Genomic DNA, 20,556 nt, shown 5'->3' on the forward strand with positions numbered 1-20,556 from the left:
GGCTGAGCCAGCTGTCTTCAGAGCATCTCCTCTTGCCCAGTGGGGTCAGCGGGAGCCACTCTGCTCCAAGTTGGGCAGGACCCAGACTGGCAGGAAGGAGCCCACTTACCACCCCGCCCCCATACCGAGAAGGAGCCCTAGGCGCTAGAACCCTGTGAGCTTGTGTACCCCAGCCAGGATTTGTACACATCTTCCAGAAAAATCCCACATAGGGCAGGCAGCCCTTAGATTTAGAAAGCAAGGTAGGAAGTGCATTAACCTGGAAGCAGTGCTTATAAGAACAGGGAGAAAACACAGATGAAAATAGTTTGTGCTCCAGTAGACATATGAGGAAAGTACTAAATTACTAATCCTGGGGGAAGGCCAAATACAGCACACATTCTGAAGAACAAGTGTCTGGGTGAATACATGCGTCTTACACTTTGTATCTAAAGATGAGTTTAATTAAACAGAACGTTATAATGGGATGTGTGAGTGCTGATGGGAAATGGCCTGACGTTTCGAAAGCCCTCTCCAGCTACAACAGCATCGTCCACATCAGTGCGACAGCTCGGCCCAGTGACGGAATTCACATTTTCTGTCAATGTGGCAGTTGGATGCGTCTGGAATCCTCGAGGTTAGAAGGCAGTTGGCAAGGGACAGGGCTGTGGACAGAGTCTGCAGGGGAGCAAGTCCGCCATATGGCAACTGCGTACAGATACGCAGACACATAACGTGAGGGCGTGCAAAGGCTACAAAGAGGGAATTCTTTGAGACTGACAGTGGCCAGTCTCCTGTAAGTCTGGTCGCCAAGCCGGCTCTGAAACCATAAAAGGGAAGACAGCAAGTGATAAACCATAAAAGGGAAGACAGCAGGTGATGGTTTTGGAAGCAGCTCCGAGAACAGGCGGGAGGGAAAAAGACGGTCACATCACTCTGCAGGCTGTGCGTTCCCTCCAGTGTGTTTTTAGATTTCTCCCCACGAGGCAGTGCGCTGCCAGCCAGTGACCGTTAGTTAACAGGGGACGTTAGCTCTTCTTTTCTGCTGGGCTCCTGGAGGCCACCTTCTTCACAGCTGGGGTGCTGGGCTGAATCTTGCTCCGCCCGACGCTCGGCTTCTTCTGCTTCTGGCTGTTGTCCTGAAGCGACTTCAACCCCAGCATTTTACAGTACTTGTTACACTGGTGGAGGGCTTTAAACTGATCAATGAAGGTCATGGAACAGTTGCCTTTAAATCCTTTGTACCTGTGAGTTTGGGTGGAAGGGAACAATTATTCAAAAAAAAAAAAATCAGGACCCTTCACCAGTATTAAAAGAAACATTTCAATGGGGAAACTCCTGGTGTGCAGAAAATATATTTTATCTGTGTGTGTGTGTGTATACTAAGTCACTTCAGTTGTATCCGACTCCTTCGACCCCATGGACTGCAGCCCACCAGGCTCCTCTGTCCGTGGGAGTCTGCAGGCAAGCAGACTGGAGTGGGTTGCTGTGCCCTCCCTCCAGGGGATCTTCCCAGTCCAGGGATCGAACCTGCGGCTCTTAAGTCTCCTGCACTGGCAGTCGGGTTCTTTACCACTAGCGCCACCTGGGAAGCCCATATTTATTCCCACCGTAGGCCAGAACGGCCAGTGGTTGACACGACTTGATAGAAGAAACAAGAGCTGTGCAGTGAAGTAAAGACCGCAAGCCACTGGCGTGGGCAGTAAAGACCGAAGATTGTGATGAGACAGATGTCCTAGGGGCTGACCGTTCCTGCTGTGTCAGCATCTTTAAGATTTTAATTGGAGGATAATTGCTTTTCAGTGGTGTGCTGGTTGCTGCCATTGGACACCAATCAGCCGTGAGCATATGCTTATCCCCCCTCCCACCCACCCCCATCCTCCCCTCCAGGTCACCAGAGGGCACGGAGCTGAGGTGACCGAGCTGAGCAGCGGCTTCCCATGAGCTCTTTTACAGGAGACAGTGTATGCATGTCCGCGCTCCGCTCTCAGTCCGTCCCACCCTCTCCTCCCCTGCTGTGCCCACGAGTCCATGCTCCACATCGGAGTCTCTCTATTCCTGCCCTGCAGCTAGGCACATCAGCGCCATTTTTGCAGATTCCATACACAGCCCTTTGCTTTTTAGTTGGAGTGACCAGTGCTTGGACCATCTCCATAAAAATCTGAAGACCTCTTGGTGATCTGAACCACCCCTCCATCCCACCCAGAGGTTCTGAATGAAGACATCTTGGAACTTTGCAGCTGGAAGAAATTGAATTTAGACCCTGGAGAAGGAAATGGCAACCCGCTCCAGTATTCTTGCCTGCAGAATCCCATGGACAGAGAAGCCTGGCGGGCTACTGTCCATGGGATCGCGAATCCCATGGACAGAGAAGCCTGGCAGGCTACTGTCCATGGGGTTGCAAGAGTCAGACACAACTTAGGCTCTTCCTCTTAGCTGGGACATTTCATATTCAAATCGTCAAAGACTACGCTCTCACAACTCGATTGTGGGAGGTGAGTGTCCTCCTGGATGGACAAGTCCCCAGGCCCCCACAGACCCCGAAGATCCAGCAAGAGCGGGCTGAAGGGCTGCTGAGAGGAGGATGAAAGGAGAAAATCCATACAAACCACCCAGGGCAGCGCATGACACGCAGAGGATGCTATTCCATTGATGTCAGCCAGGCTGTGTTATAATTGTCAGTGTTCTAACTGGTGCAGCTGGTGGGGGCTTTGTGTGGAGGCGATGCTGGAGCTGAGATGGAAAGATCTGAGATTTGCTGAGGGAGGCAGGGGCGTGGGTGGCATAGGAGACCATCGACAATTCACAGGGCCCAGTGCAAACTGAGAACACAGGTTCCCTGGGCAGTAATTAAGACTTTCAAGATGACAACAGCCGCACGTGCATTAAGCGAAGCTCAGCACCCCTCTGAGAGTGGGGACTTGGGCGACCGCACAGGCTGCCTATCTAGGGAACTGGTCCTGCTGGGTGTGAGTGAGTTCTGGCCGAGTCTGATTAATCGGGCCAAACACAGATCGGCAGAAGGAAGCCTGCAAGGGCTGGCTTCATGCTGAGTCTGTAGCTAATACGATTCAAGAAGCTGGGCCTCCTCCATTTGCGGGCAGAAACCATAAAGGGCAACAAACTGAAATGAATGGGCTGGTCTGGTGTCTTCTTCCCCAGGAAATCCAAGCTGGGTTTTAAGCTGTTCGGGGCGTGAAAGGTTTCTTTTTATTTCTGAAGCTGAAGTATCAGTGAGTCGTTCCATTCAGCCTGCCCCTTCTTCCTCCCTGTCGGGGGACTGGCTCTTCCCCGCCTCCCTGGGGGCCCACAGTCTATTTTCTTGTGAAAAAATGACTCAGTTTTTAAAAGCCAAACTCCTCCATTGGAAGAAAAGTCAGCCCAAGACAGGTGCTGACTCTAGCAGGGTAGGAAAAAAAAAAATGCCACTGCCAACCATGTCATCCGGCCTGAGTTTCCATCATGCCTGAACATCCATCCCCTGGAGGGATGCAAGGTCCCCCGGACCTGTGACTGTCAGATGGGATGCTTGTCTCATGCTGATAAACTGAGCTTCCCAAACTGGAATGATCAAAGCCAAGGGCAGCTTCCCTCCTTAAGCACGTTGGAAACAAGTCACAGTCATCTGTCTAAGGCTGTCTCGAGGCTTGCTTGTAAACACTGACAACACCTACTCTCTGCAGAGAAGAATCACTAATTCATACCGTGACCTCCCAGAAAAGTCGCTAGTCACTTCAGCCCAACCTGGCAGCCAAGTGTGTGATGCTGTGTAACAAGCAAGCCCTTATAGCGATATAATGGTTCCCACCCCTGAAATGGGAAATGGCTGAGTCTGAACAGAGGAGCTGAACTTCTGGGCAGCCCAGCTCTGTTGGCCTTCTTGAGTACCCCCGGGAGCCCCACTATCTTCCCAGGAATTTCTAACCTTCTTTAGAGTCCTTGGGGAAAGTCAGAATAGGCATCAGAGACTGGGGCTGATTTTATTTGCAGAAGGCCACGTGCAGGCAAGGCATGACTCTAGCGTGAAAGCAGCTGTGCTCAACCAAGGAGCCCCTTACTCAGTCCCCAGCTCCTTTCAAGCCCCAGCTTGAGTGCATGTCTGTGGAGCCTCCCTGGCCCTCTGACACCATGAGACAACATCTCTCCAAACTTTCCTTCTATCTCGTGAGAACTACAACCAGTTCTCAGAATTCAGGGTACACCCTTCTGTGTACAGACTGTGATCTCTCCCAGGACACTAGTTTATGCTCAGAATACCTGTCGGGGGTGGCTTTCCAATAAAGGTCCAGGGGACGGATGAATGGATGCTGGCCCCATCCTCAGAGCTAACTGACCTCAGCCCAGGGCGTCTCCAGATCGCATTGCTAAACTTCCCATTCTCTCTCCATCTAATTTTGGACCCTCACCTGGGCCTCCCGGGTAATACAGGATGTCCCATCCCTAGCCATCTCAGTTCATCTATTTTTGCTGCCTAGCATCTGCAGGCCGAAAAGGCAATGGCACCCCACTCCAGTACTCTTGCCTGGAAAATCCCATGGATGGAGGAGCCTGGTAGGCTGCAGTCCATGGGGTCGCACAGAGTCGGACATGACTGAAGCGACTTAGCAGCAGCAGCATCTGCAGGATTAAAAGCCTGTCTCCTTTTACAATTTGGTCTCTATCTCAGCCAGGGATGCTGGGCTTCTATTTGACCTCTTTCTCTCAGATGTAGTTTCTTAGGAGAAAAGTAAGCAAAAAAATAAAATAAGACTTAGTTGCTTAGGGGAAAAATGGGCCATGTTCTTTATGTTTTTAGACTGCTGAACCCAAAGGTTTTCAAAGGACATGAGTTCAATCACTGCAAGCAGGTGTACACCCAAGAGGTAGAAGTACAGGCTCTCCTGCTTGTGGTCCACCGGCGGCCGTGTGTGCCAAACGCCCCCCTCGGCACTGGGGGGGCCACACCTCTCTCATCACCATACCTCCTTTGTCAGGTTCCCGGGGCAGACACTCGCCACTGTTGTTCTTGTGGGATGGATGTAGTGGGGTAAACAGTACCCTCCTAAGGTCATGTCCTTCCTAGAACCTCAGGATAGAGCTTTATTCGGAAACAGTGGCATCACAGATGCCATTAAGATAAGGTCATTCCGGGGAAGAGCGGGGCCTTGATCCCATATTCCTGGTGTCTATTGAGAAGATAGAGACACACTGGGAGAGCAGCAAGGGGCAAGGCAGGCAGGACGGGGGCCGCATGCCTGCAAGCCAAGGAATGCCGAGGACGGTGAAACTCTGGACCAAGCAGAGAGGAGGGGACCCTCTCCCTCAGGGCTCCGGGAGAAACCAGCGCAGCCGATGCCCCGATTCTGAACTTAAAGACTTCAGAGCCAGGAAAGGATGCATTTCTATTGTTTCAAGCTCCCTGGTTTGTGGTTGACTCATCATGGAAGCCCAAGAAATCCAACACAAGGAAAAAATAATAGCCTTGCACTTGAGAACTCTCTCACACGTTTCTACTTTTAGACACCTTAGTCCTATTGAATTTTATTAACTGAATCTTCTTTATCCTTATCCTCAAATCAGTATAATTTTCTGTCCGTCACTTTAGCTCATCCATCTTCTCTCATGATCTCCAGGCATGGAACAATTATTCTGCTGCACATCACCCGAGAGAGTCTTTTCGTAAATATCTTGCCCCTTGGATGGAAGTGGGGCATACAGATCACTCAAGGGCCATGTTCACATGCTGGTTTGGATTCAGCAGGTCTGGGTGGGGTCCGAAATCCCGTGTTTCTATTAATAACTAGCTCTGAACTCCCGCTGATGCCACTGGCCCAGGGTCCCCTTTGAAGGAGCAAGGAGATAAACCAAAGTGCGAATGATCTCACATCATCCTCAACTTCAGAAACATCTTTAAACTGGAACACAGATATCTTTCACTCCTGACATTTCTTTCCTGACATTTCCTCATAAACATCACTCTGTCGTGATCTGCTTCCAGAGGAGCTAGGAAGCTGTTTATTCCTATGTCCTGCCTGTACTCCACACAGCCTTATCCCGCGCTTCACCATTTGGTACTGTGCCGGCCGTGGGTCTGTCGTGAAGGGGCTCTTAACGTGTTGAGCTGTGTTCCCTGCACACCCACTTTGGCAAGAGTTTCTTTTTAATCATGAAGGATACCGAATTTTATCAAATGCTTTTTCTGCATCTATGATCATGTGTCTTTTGTCTGACACGGACTCGTTTGCATATGTTGAGCCATGCTTGTGACCCTGGAATGACCCCAACTTGATCGTGGTGCCTGATCCTCCTGACAGCTTGCGGGATTTGCTTGGCTAGCATTTTGAGGGTTACACAGATTAGTTCAACACTTCCTATGTGTAGGAATCATGCTAGGCTGACTTCCTGCTTAAAAACAATTCCTCTTTCTTCTCATGTTGATTATGGATGGTGCGGCCTTCCAGGCTCATACCAAGTCGACAGCAGAGCCGGCTTCTCCTACTTAGCAGGACTTCCCTGTGCAATCTTCTGCCTCCAGACACCTGGAGACGGGAGAGGGGCGGAGACGGGAGAGGGGCGGAGACGGGAGAGGGGCGGAGACGGGAGAGGGGCGGAGACGGGAGAGGGGCGGAGACGGGAGAGGGGCGGAGCCAAGCTGCAGAAACCCCCACCCCTGGCTGAGGGGAAGAAATTAAGGTTCTTGTCGGGCTTGATAAAGGACTCTTCTAAAGACGATTTGGCGAGACAAGAAAAACCTACAGAAAATTCCCACAGGTTGGTAACCCCTTTAGAAGCCAGCCAGAGCTATTTATAACAGAGGCTTTAGTTTGAGAGCCTTTCTGAAGAAGGGTTTAATTTTTTAAGGAACGGCTAGGAGGACAGGATGGAGAAGGAAACGGCAACCCGCTCCAGTGTTCTTGCCTGGAGAATCCCGTGGACAGAGAAGCCTGGCGGGCTGCCGTCTATGAGGTCGCACAGAGTCAGACACAACTGAAGCGACTTAGCAGCAGCAGGAGGACATGACACGCAGGCTGAGGATGTAGGGAAAGAACTGAAATAAACCCCTAGTTGGAGGCAGGGGAGCGTCTGTGTGTGAAACGAAACCAGGGCTGGATGTACAAACAGGCGGAACAGACTGTCGCCCGCGAGTAAGAGGGACACCAGGGGGAGCCCACGGGAGCCATCTAGCGATGCCTGCCGCTCCAGCAACACCCTCCGTGTCTTCACGTGTGTTCCTTTGCTTCTTCACTGGGCAACAGCTGCCTGGCAGACATCGCAGGGCGTTAAACAGGATTAAATAAAGGGTCGTGGCTCTTTTCCAGAGAGCTGGCTATTTTGCATAGGAAATAGAAGTGTGAACAAATTAAAAAATATTATGCTGTGATAAAGGGCTACGTAAAGCAGGGATAGGATTTTCCCCCCACTGCCTGGTGGGTCCTAAGGCTGTCGCGGAGGACTAACAGCTCTGCTTTATCTGGCGAGGGGATGGGTGAAAGTTCAGAGAATGTTCTGAGCAAAAGCAGGCATCCTGGGGAGATTTGAGGCCAGAGGCCACTTGTAGAAGGTCATAAGCCACACTACGTTGTTCATCCTGTGAGAAGTCAGTGCTTCCCAAAGTATGTTCCTAGGGTCTCACAAGATGCTTTAAAAAAAAAAAAATCTGGTGTAAATATTATGAAAAATGCCATATAATCTCTCCCCTTGCCTCCTTGGGCACTCGAAATACACTACACCTCAGCTCTGTAAAGACCCTGTGAAGTCTCACACTGAAGACACTACCTTTATTTATCCAAGTCAGGGTTTCCCCAGATTACTTGACAACGGCAATCTGTGAAAAATGCTGCTGTAAAATTGGTTTCTTTGAGGTTGCGGATGGGTGGCTCAGCTGGTAAAGAATCAGCCTGCAATGCGAGAGACTGGGGTTCGATCCCTGGGTCAAGAAGATCCCCTGGAGAAGGGAAAGGCTACTCACTCCAGTTTTCTTGGGCTTCCCTGGTGGCTCAGACGGTAAAGAATATGCCTGCAATGCGGGAGACCTGGGCTCCATCCCTGGGTCCGGAAGATCCCCTGGAGGAGGGCATGGCAACCCACTCCAGTATTCTTGCCTGGAGAATCCCATGGACAGAGGAGCCCGGTGGGCTACAGTCCACGGGGTCGCAGAGAGTCAGACGCGACTGAGCAAGTAAGCACAGGGCACACACGCGTGTAACAGAGCCGAACCCGTTTCCCAGGCGTTGCATCCTGCGCTGGTCTCCAAGCTGCCCTCCTCCCTCCGGACCTCAGCACCCACCCCCTACAAACACCTCGTCCAGCCACCCCGTCCCCCGCCTGTCAGAGCCTCCGGGGGTCATTCCTGCTTCTCCTGGGCCCGGGGTTTCCCGGCTGTCCCTGAGCTCACGGCCACACAGGCAGGAAGGCCCCGCGCCCCTGGGAACACAGGCGGGAAGGCCCCGCGCCCCTGGGAACGCAGGCCGGCTGCTGCCCTCGGGGGCCGCCCCACCCGCTGCCCTTCTGGCGCCTCCGCAGCCTCCCTCGGGCCGCTGCTAGAGCAAGAGCCACGCTGCCTCCATGGAAACCAGCCCGGGCACTGTCTTCCCTGACGCCCAACCCCGGCTGGGGGAAAAGCGGAAGCTCAGAGGGGAAAAGGGGCTGCAGCCGCCCCCCATCTGGTTCTCTGCTGCTGGTGGGGCCGGCGAGCAGCCGCGCTCACGAGGTGCCTGTGTGGAAGGGCTCGGAAGGGCTTCCTGGGGCAGGCCCCGGAGCCCCCCGGGGTGGGGATCCTCTCCGCACGTCCTCCGCTCGGCCTGCATTCTGCAACGCCCCTCCCCCCTCCCCCGCCCCAGGCGCCTTCCCCGCAGCCTTCAGACCCACTCACACCCCACGCCTCTTTCCAGCAGCAGCTCCCTCCTCCACCCCCGAAACCAGAGCCGCATCACTGCTGCTTGCTTAGACCCTCCAGGAGACACCGCGAGTTCCTTCCAGACAGTCCTGGTCTTCACCCAGCCCTATTGGCCCAAGCGCTGTGACCCCAGCTCTCTTAGCCATCACCTCCTCCTGGTTCATTCCACCCCCCTCCAGCATCCACCCACTGATCTGCGGGGGTGATCTCGAGTCCAATCTCTCCAGATCTTTCCGTGCAGACTTGTCTTTGCATCTGGAAATGACGAGGAGCCTGGCTGTGCTCCTCTGGTCCTGAGCCTAGGGACCGGGCAGTGGGGTAACTAGTGAGCAGAGCTGGGGAGGGGGCGGAGCCCTCTGGTCCAATTCCAGTCACTCCGCGGTCCTTTACAAGCTTTTGGGGGAGGCTGCTGGACTGCCAAGTTACTCCCGCTCTGTGGATGGAGTCTGGGTCCTCCTGGCTGACTTCTCAGCCTAGGAGACTCTCAACACACACTAGGACTACTGCTCGTGCTAACGCTGGCAAAAAAAAAAAAAAAAAAAAAAAAACTGTGAAAATAGGTGTTCCTGTCGGGCCTCCAGGCCACCTTGATGGCAAAGACTAGCCAAACAGGTCAGACGCTGGCCACCTAGCTCTGCTACATAAGGGCTTGATCGGATTTGAGACAGGATTCAGGCTGCTTTCCAGAGGAGGAGACCATGGCGGCAGGACCCAGTGGCAGGTGTCTGGTATCCAAGGTGTGTGAAAGCGCCTTTACCAGGCCCCTTAGGCCTGGGAGGCTGGTCCTCTGAAGCCTGGCGCTGGGGAGTCAGCAAGACCACCAGGATCTACAGCAATGCGGCCTGCTGCACAGAGCAACGAGGTCAGGGGAGTCTGATCTGAGCCCCTTGTTCCTCCCCCTCCTGGCAGACTCACGCGTTGCAGTAGAGAGTCTGCCCAGTCACCACACATACACACACACGCAGCACACGATGTGCACACACACACACAGCACACGACCCCATTACCCATGTGACCACACCCCCAAGCTTGTTCTCAGCCTGTTTCTCCAGTGTCAGAGCCCACCCCCTTCCGCCCACAAGTTCGTTTCGGCCCTTCCTCCCTGGGCACCGGGGTGTCTCGGGATTGAGTCTGGCTTAAGCACCCCCAGGTGGCATCACCCCCAAATGCAGAGCTCCCCAGGGGCTGCTCTTGGCTGGAGGGCGGGAGGCTGTGCTGATTTTTCGGGCTCCATGGCTCACGGGGCGTCACACTGACACCAGGAGGGCCTGGTTCCCTAAGGGAACTGCCCTCACCGTGCGTCCGCCGTGATACGGGGGCCTTGTCCCCCCACGGCTGCCCCTCTGCAGGAACAAGCCATTTGTGATTCTGCCCAGCCCAGGCTCCCGGGTCAGGGACTGACACACGCTACAATCCTGCGGGCCTGACACTGGCTGACGGCCTGGTGGCCACAGAGAGGGGGTCGTCTGTGCCTATTTATAGCAACCCTAGTTTAGTTCAAGGCTCACTGCCTCGGAAGAAATCTGTCCAGGGTTCTGTTCTTTGTCTTTCACCAACATGAAGCGGGCTTTGGGGCAGAGATTACAGAGGACAAAAGCTTGGCTCTGCCGCCCTCTGCTGGCTGGATGGCAATATTGCCTTCTCCCCAGAAACAGTGGGCGGACTGGGGTCAGGTGCGCGTTTGCAGGACCCACTGAGACAGCTGCGGCTCTGTTCCCAACAGGTGTTGGTTTACACGGACTTTGATTAGGTTAAATTTCTGAGTCTTATATTATGGAATTAGGCATTTTTCCTTCTCGCCCTGCAGAGAACTCTAAATGGCTGAGCAATTTTCAAATCAGAAATACGTTCGACAGTGGGGTTAGTATCTTTGGTCTGCCTAGAAGATGGATTATTAGATGTTGAAGCAATCCGACATGCCACACGTTGTAACATGAAGTTTTGGTACTCACATTGCTGAAGGAGTGTCAGGGTATGAAGTATTCCAGGAGAATATTCCATGCTTCAGTGTTAAGGAGTTGCATCGGAATAAGTCATAATGGTTCCCTATTTTCTTTTATAAGCAATCTTAAAATACTCTCACACTTCCTGGCATCACTAAACAAGAGAATAAGTCAGGTCTCATTTACTGAGGTGTCTACAGCCAAATATATGGTTCTGGTTGAGACCTAGGGACTTTCTTTTAATGAGCTAGTAGTTTCTCTTTCTGCAAAAGATCCTGACCACCAGCCAAGAAAGCGTGGAGCCTAAATTAGGAGACCTTTTAAGCTTCTGGTTTAAAGGTATTATTGATCATTGTTAAAGTCAGATTTGCCTCGTCACTGTTTCTCCCGCCCACGTCTGGGGTTCTTTTCAACATGATTGAAAGAACACGTGTAACAATGCCCACACGAAGCACTGCTTCTCAGGATGGGGGTGCCTGTCCCCAGGCTTCAGTAGAGCAGGCAAACTGGCCGTCTGCCGCACAGATGCACGGATGCATGAAGCCAGCCGTGGGGGCTTGCTAAGAATAAAGAGAAGGTGCCAATGGCACCCCACTCCAGTACTCTTGCCTGGAAAATCCCATGGATGGAGGAGCCTGGTGGGCTGCAGTCCATGGGGTCGCTGAGAGTTGGACACGACTCAGTGACTTCACTTTCACTTTTCACTTTCATGCATTGGAGAAGGAAATGGCAACCCACTCCAGTGTTCTTGCCTGGAGAATCCCAGGGACGGGGGAGCCTGGGGGGCTGCTGTCTATGGGGTCGCACAGAGTCGGACACGACTGAAGTGACTTAGCAGCAGCAGCCTGGGGCCTGGCCACGTCTACCTGCTCTCTGGAGCCTCTGACACCCGCCAGGCTCCCCAGCCTTTCTCTCCCCGATTCGACAGAAGTCCCACATGGACTTCTGTCTGTTTACGCTGCCTTTGTGCTTGAAACCCTTCCCTGAATCTCTCACGTTGACTGCCCAGGCACCCTTCTGCAGCTCTGACTTTTCCTCGAGTTCCTTCAGCAGAATCTCGCCTCCTGGCCCAAGGGACCCCTTGCAGCCTGTGATCAGGGAGCCCCCTTTCCCTGCACCTCCTGCTCTATCCTTGGGAAGAAAGAAGACAGGATGGACACAGCCCCCAGGGACCTCCAAAGAGATCTCCCAAACCACACGCCTTGTACTCTGATCAGAGAAGATTCCTCTTTTGTTAGTTTTTTCAAGCTGAGCTAAGAAACATTTCTTTAGAGAAAAAAAATAGTGACTGCAAAAGTTTAAATAAAAGGTTTTTAAAGACACAATGGACAAGATGATCTAATACCCCTAATAGCTAATATTTCTTAGACATTTCAGAATTCCCTTCTCTCCCACCCACCCCCCCCCTTCAGGGAGGAGGCAATAAGTAACACTTAAGAGACATTTTGCACTGGGTGCCAGCTCTCAGCTCTAATGGGTGCTGGGCAGCTGTCCCAGGCCAGATAAGTCACATTAAAGCTGAGAACAAAACCAAAGGGATTGAATTTCTTTTTTAAATTACGAGAAAAAAAATATACATGGCCCAGGTTCCTGGAAGTTGTTAAGATGCTTTTTAAAAGACATCTTAAATCATCCCTCTTATGCTTGTCTTAGTTTTTGAAACTTCTTGGGCAGGTTTCTGGTTTGTTTTGGTGGAAAGTGGTTCCAAGTAATGGTATGGAATTCGCCTACTCTGAGGTCAGGCTGGGGCGTGAGCTGAGGAAGGAGACCCAGTGTTTATCAAGCACGTGCTGAGCCTCAGGGACGGGATGCAGATGAGCTAGGGGATTCTCAGGACCAGCCTGGGTCCCCATCTGTGCGCCTCAGTGGCTTTGAGAACGTCAGGGTTCACGTCCACAGAGCCGGTGAGACAAGAACCCGGCACTCAAAGCAGGTCTGCGTGATGCCTGGATCTGCCATACCCTACAAAGGACATGAAGCCTGTGAAGGAAGGCTCTAACTCGGGAAATTCTTCCGAGGTCCGGGAAAATCTCTTTGTAAATAAATAAATAGGGGCACTGTCCATTTTCTGAGCAGGGAAACTTGCTCAGGACAAATAACTAGACGGGATGCTAGGATGGCAGGCATGAAAAGATGCTGTCCTGGGCAAACCAGGATGCCCTGTCGTCCCTTTCATCACTGGGGACAAATGTCTATGATGCCAAGAAGCAAGGTTACCAATAGGAAAATCAGAAGCAGGTGGCAGGACCAAAATCTGAACCCAAGTCTTTAAAAAAAAAAAAAATCCCTGCTCCCCTGCTCTCACTACATCATAGCCACCCCCCACGACATACGCTCTTGACAACCCCATGGCCAGGACCCATGTCCCTGACTCGTAGACAGGTCAGCAGTGGGGGTGCAGCACGGAGATCGTTCTACCGCAAAATGCTATTATCCTGAGCAGGAACACAGTCAAGCTGCTGCTTTGTTCTAAAGCCAGATTGAAAGCTTCTGTGTAGTTGCTGAGAACTTCATGAATCAGACTGGTTGATCTGGAGGTTAGAAGAGTGTTCCCCTTTCTACTTTTCTCAAATCCCTTGTTCTCTCCATCCTTCATACACTAATTGAAAATTGTACTTGTTAAAGGACTGCTGATGCCAATGGTCTGAAATCACCAGAAAGCTTAAGTAAATGCGTTGCTCCCAGCTGTAGGAGAGTGAGCTATGTCAATTCTGCTGTTTAATCGTCTGTGTTTCTGATGCTTTGAGATCTGCAGCTCTGCAGGCCCTATGGCGGCTCCCCCTGCCAGAGTCAGCCAATTCCTAGAGACAATGACTGGCCTTCTAGAACACCTCACATAGGCCAGCTAACCAGCCTGCAGCCCACTCCCACCATCTGCTCTACCGGGTCTCACACTCTGGGCCCCCTGCCCCAGTCACCACAGGGCAGGCACCAGGCAACGCCACCCAGCCCCACACCCCAGAGCCTCCCGGAAGTTTACAGACGACCCAAGTCCAAGCTCTCGCCCAGGTTTTCTCCTCCTCTCCTCCTGCCTGACTGACCCTGGGGCCTCCCTGTGTGGCCCCCCGCCATGGTCTGGCAAGCCCCTTCCTCTCGGGAACTGAGTAACAAACTCTCTTCAGTGGTGACTGTCTCCTGATCTGTCGGCTTCGTCATGCCTGAACCATGAAAGAGCCTCATAAAACACAAGCCACCCTTCTAAAGCTCACTTGCCCCCACCCCGTGTCCCCTCCTTACAAACAGTCCTAGTCCATGGGGACATCAGCAGTGGGAGAAAGCCCGGCAGTTCCAACCCAGAGCTCTATTTTCACAAAGGAGCACAGACAGACAGCTTTCTCCTCACTGGTGGTCAAGCAAAGCAGAGAAGAGAGACCACTTTTTCAAGAGATACCCCAGTAAAACATGATCTTAGGGCCACCTGGGCACTGCTCACCCCATAGTGAGCAAAGCGATACCCGAAGTTAGGAAATCAACACCATTGATAACAACCACAGTCATCAATCACAGCCCTTCCATAGTTATCTGCCCTTTAATCAGTCACCACCATGGGAGTTTGGGAGCTGCCTAAAATACTCAGTATTTGGTGCAGAGTACAGGGGAAAAATACAGGTTTCCCAGGTGGCACTAGTGGTAAGGAGACATAAAAGATACGGGTTCCATCCCTGAGTCGGGAAGATCCCCTGCAGAAGGGCATGGCAACCCACTCCAGTATTCTTGCCTAGAGAATACCGGGAACAGAGGAGCCTGGCAGGCTTTGGTCCATAGGGTTGCAAAGAGTCGGACACGACTGAAGCAACTTAGGACACATGCAGGGAAAATACATTAAAAATATACAAGTTGAATTCACTGCACTCAACTGCACAAATTTTTAAAAGAAGTTAATAGTCAAAATATTAAGTGTAGAAAAATGGAATATTCCTAGTGAAAAAAAATTCCCAATAATGCTGGCATTCCCCTCCCCCCATGGCACTCCTGCAGATCATTAATTTTGAAATATATTCAGAGTTATTTGTTTCAAAGTTAGGAAACCACATGTGTCTCCTTGGGAGAATGAAGTCCATCAATATTTTAGGTAAGTGAGAGAAGTGAAAAAATTCATCCCACGAGCATCTGTCATCCATGGTTGGGACACAAAATCGCCTCTGCCAGACGGTGTTTGGAAATCCAGAGTTGAGTGACAGGCACTAGATTTTTTTTTTTTTTCTACTCACCCTTTAGCCTCTGTTGCTATGCCAACGTCGGTTAACTTCATGCCTACACCTACAGGAACAGAGAGCAGAGACAGCACGTGTTACCCGGGGCTCCTCGGAAGAGAGGGACCACGCATTCACGGGGTGGAGGGGCAATCCCAGCCCCGTCTTGTCCCTTCCCGCAGAAACGCTTCCCTTCTTGTTTCCCTCAGTAGCAGCAGACAGCATCCCAGGTGTGCCTCCAGCCTATGGGGCCACAGTAGGGAAGGTGGGCTTTGGGGGCAGCCAGCCGAAGCACACACCCAGGGACACTGTCCTCTGCCTGCCTGGTCCACATCTCTGCTGGAGCAGGGGCCCTGGCACCGGCCCTGGAGGTCTCTCCCCAGAGACGCTCTGCTGTGGGCTTAGGTCTATTCCGTGCTCTTCAATGAGAGTGGAAGCCCTTGTCCAACAGGAAGTGGGCTGGGTGTGGCCTGGGAGGACCAAGTTCAATAGTGAGAGGGTTCAAGACAGGCATCTGTTCAAGGCCAGGCTCCGGACCTACACCTTCCCATCTCCATAAACACAGCGTCTGATTCAGGATAGAAGGTTTATCTGGGCAAGCTTTAGATGCAGGGAAAACCTCTTGAGTTATGTGTAGACTTTTTAGCCACTGGACTGGAGATGCAGACATGTGTCACCCATGGTCTAACCCTTTGATGCTTTTCCTAACTTCTATCCATTCAACCAGGGGTCCCCAACCTCCAGGCCATGGACCAGCACCAGCTGTCAGATCAGCGGTAGCATTAGATCAGAAATAAAGTGCACGATAAATATAATGCTCTTGAATCATCCTGAAACCAACCCCCACCCCCGCAACCCCTGGTCCATGGAAAAACTGTCTTCCATGAAATTGGTTCCTGGTGCCAAAAAGGTTGGGGGCCGCTGCATTAAAGCATCGGAGGTTGGGCGGGGCGGGGGGAGCAAACCAACACCACAGCTCTGAGCATCCCACCCTGGGTCAGTGAAGAGCTCTGGGCATCCTTGTTAGAATCCTAAACACACAGGAACCTTCTTCCTCTCCCCCAACCCCCAGCAGGAGCAGCTGGGACAATGGCTCGGGAACCGAGGATTCAAACAGAATGACAGTCCTGCTGTGTTGCGAGGAGAAAAAGAGCAAGATTTCCGCCTTCCACCGTGGTGGGGTAGAGGGGGTGGGGAGTGCCTCTCTCTCAAGCACCATCTTGTCTGGAAGGCAGTCCTCTGATGCCCAGAGTGTGGGTGACCTACGGCCTTTCCAGAATCTCCTTTCCAGACCAGACACCAACCCTGTTCCTTCCTCTGTAGGGTGGTGGCTGTGGGTACAGCTCCAGCTCCACAGACCTCTGCCGTAATCTCACCCACGCCACCTGATGGCCGGTCCTTAACAGCAGGGCATGGGGTCCATGGACCCTGGAGGGCCACAGTCCACAGGGTCGCAGAGCGGACACGACTGAAGCGACCTGGCATGCACATGTGGACTCCGTGGTGCCACGCCACTTGGGTCTCGCCTTCTCGTCTCTGGCCCCTGACTCGCCCCGGCCAGGCCAGGCTGTGGCTAGAGGAAAGGTCAGGCTGGATGGCAACCTAGTTCCACGGTCTCCGTTCCTCGGAGTACTGCTCCCTGAGGCTCAGAAAAGCAACAGCTAAAGGGTTCGAGCTCTGATCCAGCAACACCTGCCTGGGCCGCGGTGAAGACACAGGCCGCGTGGCTGCTCAGGCTGGTCAGATAGAAGCAAAGAGCCGCGCTTTCCTGGGAGCTGAGTTAGACACTGCACTTTGAGGCTGCCAGTAAGCATTCTAAAAGCCTCTTTCACTGCTGGCTACTAAAATGTGCCTCGTGCTTTCAAAGCTGTTAACGAAAACATATGTAGAAATGCTTCCCGTGGTTTTTGTCATAGGAACTGTACTTGGGAAGGAAAAACACTAATTGCAAAAGCCCTCTCTGGACATTTTGTTTCGTAGAAAATGTTCTATTTAAAAACTACAGCTCTAAGCTGCAGAAAAGTCCAATTTTAAAGTCATTTGGCAAAAAGGTCCTTGAGCTTGGGAATTGCTTTTCCTCGAGTCCCACAATTACCAGCTGTCACCGATGCTGGAAAAACAGAATATGATTTTCAAAAAGAAACCTCTCTCTCACTAGGCTTAATGATTTGCCAACAATTCAACCAAAGTTATTAAGGGTCTCTATAGGACACTAATGTGGATTATGGTGTGCAGTTATTAAAGCGTGTCGGGGATGACAGTCATCTATGGGTTGTTTCCGATGGAAGGCAGAAGAAGGCAGTATCACAAGAACCCAGAATTTGAGTCCCTGGATTATCAGGCTGACAGCTTCTTAGGAATCACAGTGGTTTCAGTGCCTGCGGGCCTTGGGGCTAAATGGCAGGCTCACCTTTCACCCCACAAACCTGCAGGACTCGCCACAATCCCATCACCATGTGAAGGCAACCAGGGAGAAAATAAGAGTCAGAAAAAGCAATATTTGAGCTTGGGTTTGTTTGGGATTTTTAAAATCCTAATTCCAGAGTCTCAGCAAAACGATAAAACGTGGGACTCGCTTAGAGAATAGGTGTTACCTAGGGCCACAGCGAAGATGATGGAAATCTTCCCCAGTAGCAGAGAGTAAAACACCCTTATGAGACACCGTGCCGACACTTTAAACCACACGTGCCACCATAAGGTGATGTAAGGTTCCCCTATAGCTGTTTACCGGTGCCTGGAAGAAAAGTTATGAGCAACCTAGATAGCATCTTCAAAACCAGAGACATTACTTTGCCGACTAAGGTCCGTCTAGTCAAGGCTATGGTTTTTCCTGTGGTCGTGTATGGATGTGAGAGTTGGACTGTGAAGGCTGAGTGCCGAAGAATTGCTGCTTTTGAACTGTGGTGTTGGAGAAGACTCTTGAGAGTCCCTTGGACTGCAAGGAGATCCAACCAGTCCATTCTGAAGGAGATCAACCCTGGGATTTCTTTGGAGGGAATGATGCTAAAGCTGAAGCTCCAGTACTTTGGCCACCTCATGCAAAGAGTTGACTCATTGGAAAAGACTCTGATGCTGGGAGGGATTGGGGGCAGGAGGAGAAGGGGACGGCAGAGGATGAGATGGCTGGATGGCATCATTGACTCGATGGACGCAACTCTGAGTGAACTCTGGGAGTTGGGGATGGACAGGGAGGCCTGGCGTGCTGCGATTCATGGGGTCGCAGAGAGTCGGACACGACTGAGCGACTGAGCTGAACTGAAGCAAAATTGGCCATGCACGAGGCTCCCAGCGCTGCTTTCCCCAGTGTAACAACCATATTTGACACAAAGTTTTTAACTCGGAAGGACAAACACAGGCGAGTCTGAGAGTGGCGCGGACAGTTTGGGTGAGACAGCTGTCTGAAGACCATGTTTTGAGTGCACGGCAGCAGCGTCTCTTCACGAGTGAGTGGTTAGGGCTGTCCTCAGCTTGCAGGTCAGCCTCCCCTTCAAGTCTGAACACCACACTCTCCGGCTGGCCTCAGCGGAGCCCCTCACAGCAGCCTTCAACATTAAGGGATACCTGGGAAGCCTTGCAAATCTGTAAGTTTGAGTTTTCGTGGAGAGCGCTTGGGGTTCAGAAATAGCATGCTGCAGCAGGGAAAGGAGAGGGTGGGACAAGTTGAGAGAGAGAGTGGCGTTGCTGTAAACACACCATCACGTGTCAGATAGTTAGTGGGAAGCTGCTCTATACACAGGAAATGCAGCCTTGCCCTGTGCAATGACGTAGAGGGGTGGGAAGGAGGCTTGACAGGGAGGAGACACACGTATGCTTAGAGCGGGTTCCTGTGGCTGTCCAGCAGACACCAACAACATTGTAAAGCAATTACTCCGATTTAAAAAACAAACAGGGATGTCTGGCACTCAAAATAAAAAAAGAGTGGGTTGGAGTCTGGGACCCCTCTTAGCAGCCGACTGACAGCCATGATTAGATCCTTAACTCCCAGCCTCTGTTTTTCCATCTGTAAAATGGGGATCATGATGTCTCTTTGGCAGAGCTATTAAGACGAAACAAAAACAGAGGAAAATGAAAGCAGGCAAAAACTGATGAACTCCAAGTTAGGTCTGTAGACTTGTTACGTTGTGCTGATGTCAACCTCCTGGTTCTGCAGTGTTATAGCTATGCAAGGTGCTATCATTAGGTGAAGCTGGGTAAGGGCTACCTGGAGACCCTCTCCACAGTCTTGCAACTTCCCATCCCTATGGTTATTTCAAAAAGATTTTAAAAATAGGGAACACCGTGTCAGTGCTGTGCTAAATGTCTTCTTCTCTCGCGTAATCCTCACAGCCACCCGCTGTGGAAAGGACTGAGACACAAAGGTGAGCGGCCCGCTCAAGGCTGGGACGTGGAGGTGCAGGGGGCTCTCCTCCCCACCAGGCTCCAGAGCTCAGGGTCCTTGCGTGTGACAATGTCTGACATTAGCAGGTACCCAGTTATAGGTCAGGTTTTTCCTAAAGCATTGTCATCTGGAAAGGAAAAGGGAGGCCCCCGTGGCCGAAGCTGCTGGGGCGGCAGCCCATTGCCCTCCCTGCATGCGTGTGCATAGCTATACCCCCCACATGCCTCCACTAGCCTCTCTTGGCCTGAGAGCCTTTCTCGGGTCACACACCCTCGCTGCACTCAGCAGGGCTGGCCCACGTGCCGGCAGCAAACCCAGGGGAGTTCACCTCCCCCCTCGCAGTATAAACACCCCTGCTCCTCGAGTGTGATCTTTGCTGAGAAGCTTGTCCTGCTCAGCCTCCCAGACTTTCCCCACCGGGCTTCAGCTTCAGGAATTCACAGCGGTGACTGGGTATCAGGTGCCCTATCGACTTTCTTTCCCTTCACCTGCCACACTTCCTCAATCTCCTACCAGCATTTCCTGGGGTCCCCTCCCAAATACTTGCACTGGAACATTTGTGTGTGATAGAAGATGAACTTGGCCTAAATAAAGGATTTGTTTCTGCCCAACGTTTTGGAGGTAACTGCTAAGCTCTGGTAAGAGTCAGAGAGACTTCCCCTGGTGGTCCGATGGCTAAGGCTCCATGATCTCAATGCAGGGGGGCCTGGGTTCAATCCCTAATCAGGGAACTAGATCCCACACTCCATAACCAAGACTTAGTGCAGCCAAATAATTTTTTTTTTTAAACTGTCCGAAGAGGCTAGAGACTGAGGTCATCCCACGGGCAAGCAGTGATGGGTCCCTAAACAAATCTTGGCTGAACATTTCTGGATGGCAGTGCTCCATGCACACCCCTCCCCGCCAGGAAGAGGCACTGACCCCTGGCTCCACCAGGAGGGGACACCTGGAAATTCCCACCTGGTCTCCCCTGGACCCTTCCCCAAGCGCCTCTTCCCTTTACTGATTTGAGTCTGTATCCTTTCACTGTAATAAACCGTAATCACAAACATAATGCTTTTCTGAGTTCCATGAGTCCTCCCAGAAAATCAGTGAACTGCAGGCTGGTGGTCTAGGGGAAACCCCAAACTGCAACTCGTCTCAGGGCCCTCTCTGTGAGAAATCTAATGATGACATCCCCATTTCACA

The 20,556-nt window shown here is 51.9% G+C and overlaps 1 protein-coding gene across 1 annotated transcript in view; it reads right to left on the reverse strand.

Moving 5' to 3' along the window:
* Nucleotides 1–421: 421 nt before the first annotated feature.
* Nucleotides 422–20,556, reverse strand: part of ALPK2 (alpha kinase 2) — a 141,778-nt gene continuing 121,643 nt past the window's right edge. The window contains exons 12-13 of the mRNA XM_052660223.1: nt 15,009–15,057; nt 422–1,224 (exon numbers count right to left, since the gene is read on the reverse strand). Coding sequence (XP_052516183.1) covers nt 1,008–1,224; nt 15,009–15,057 — 266 coding nt within the window. The 3' untranslated portion in view covers nt 422–1,007. The remainder of the gene's footprint in view (nt 1,225–15,008; nt 15,058–20,556) is intronic.

Source organism: Budorcas taxicolor, chromosome 22 (genome assembly GCF_023091745.1).
Source record: "Budorcas taxicolor isolate Tak-1 chromosome 22, Takin1.1, whole genome shotgun sequence".
NCBI classification, from domain to species: Eukaryota; Metazoa; Chordata; class Mammalia; order Artiodactyla; family Bovidae; genus Budorcas; species Budorcas taxicolor.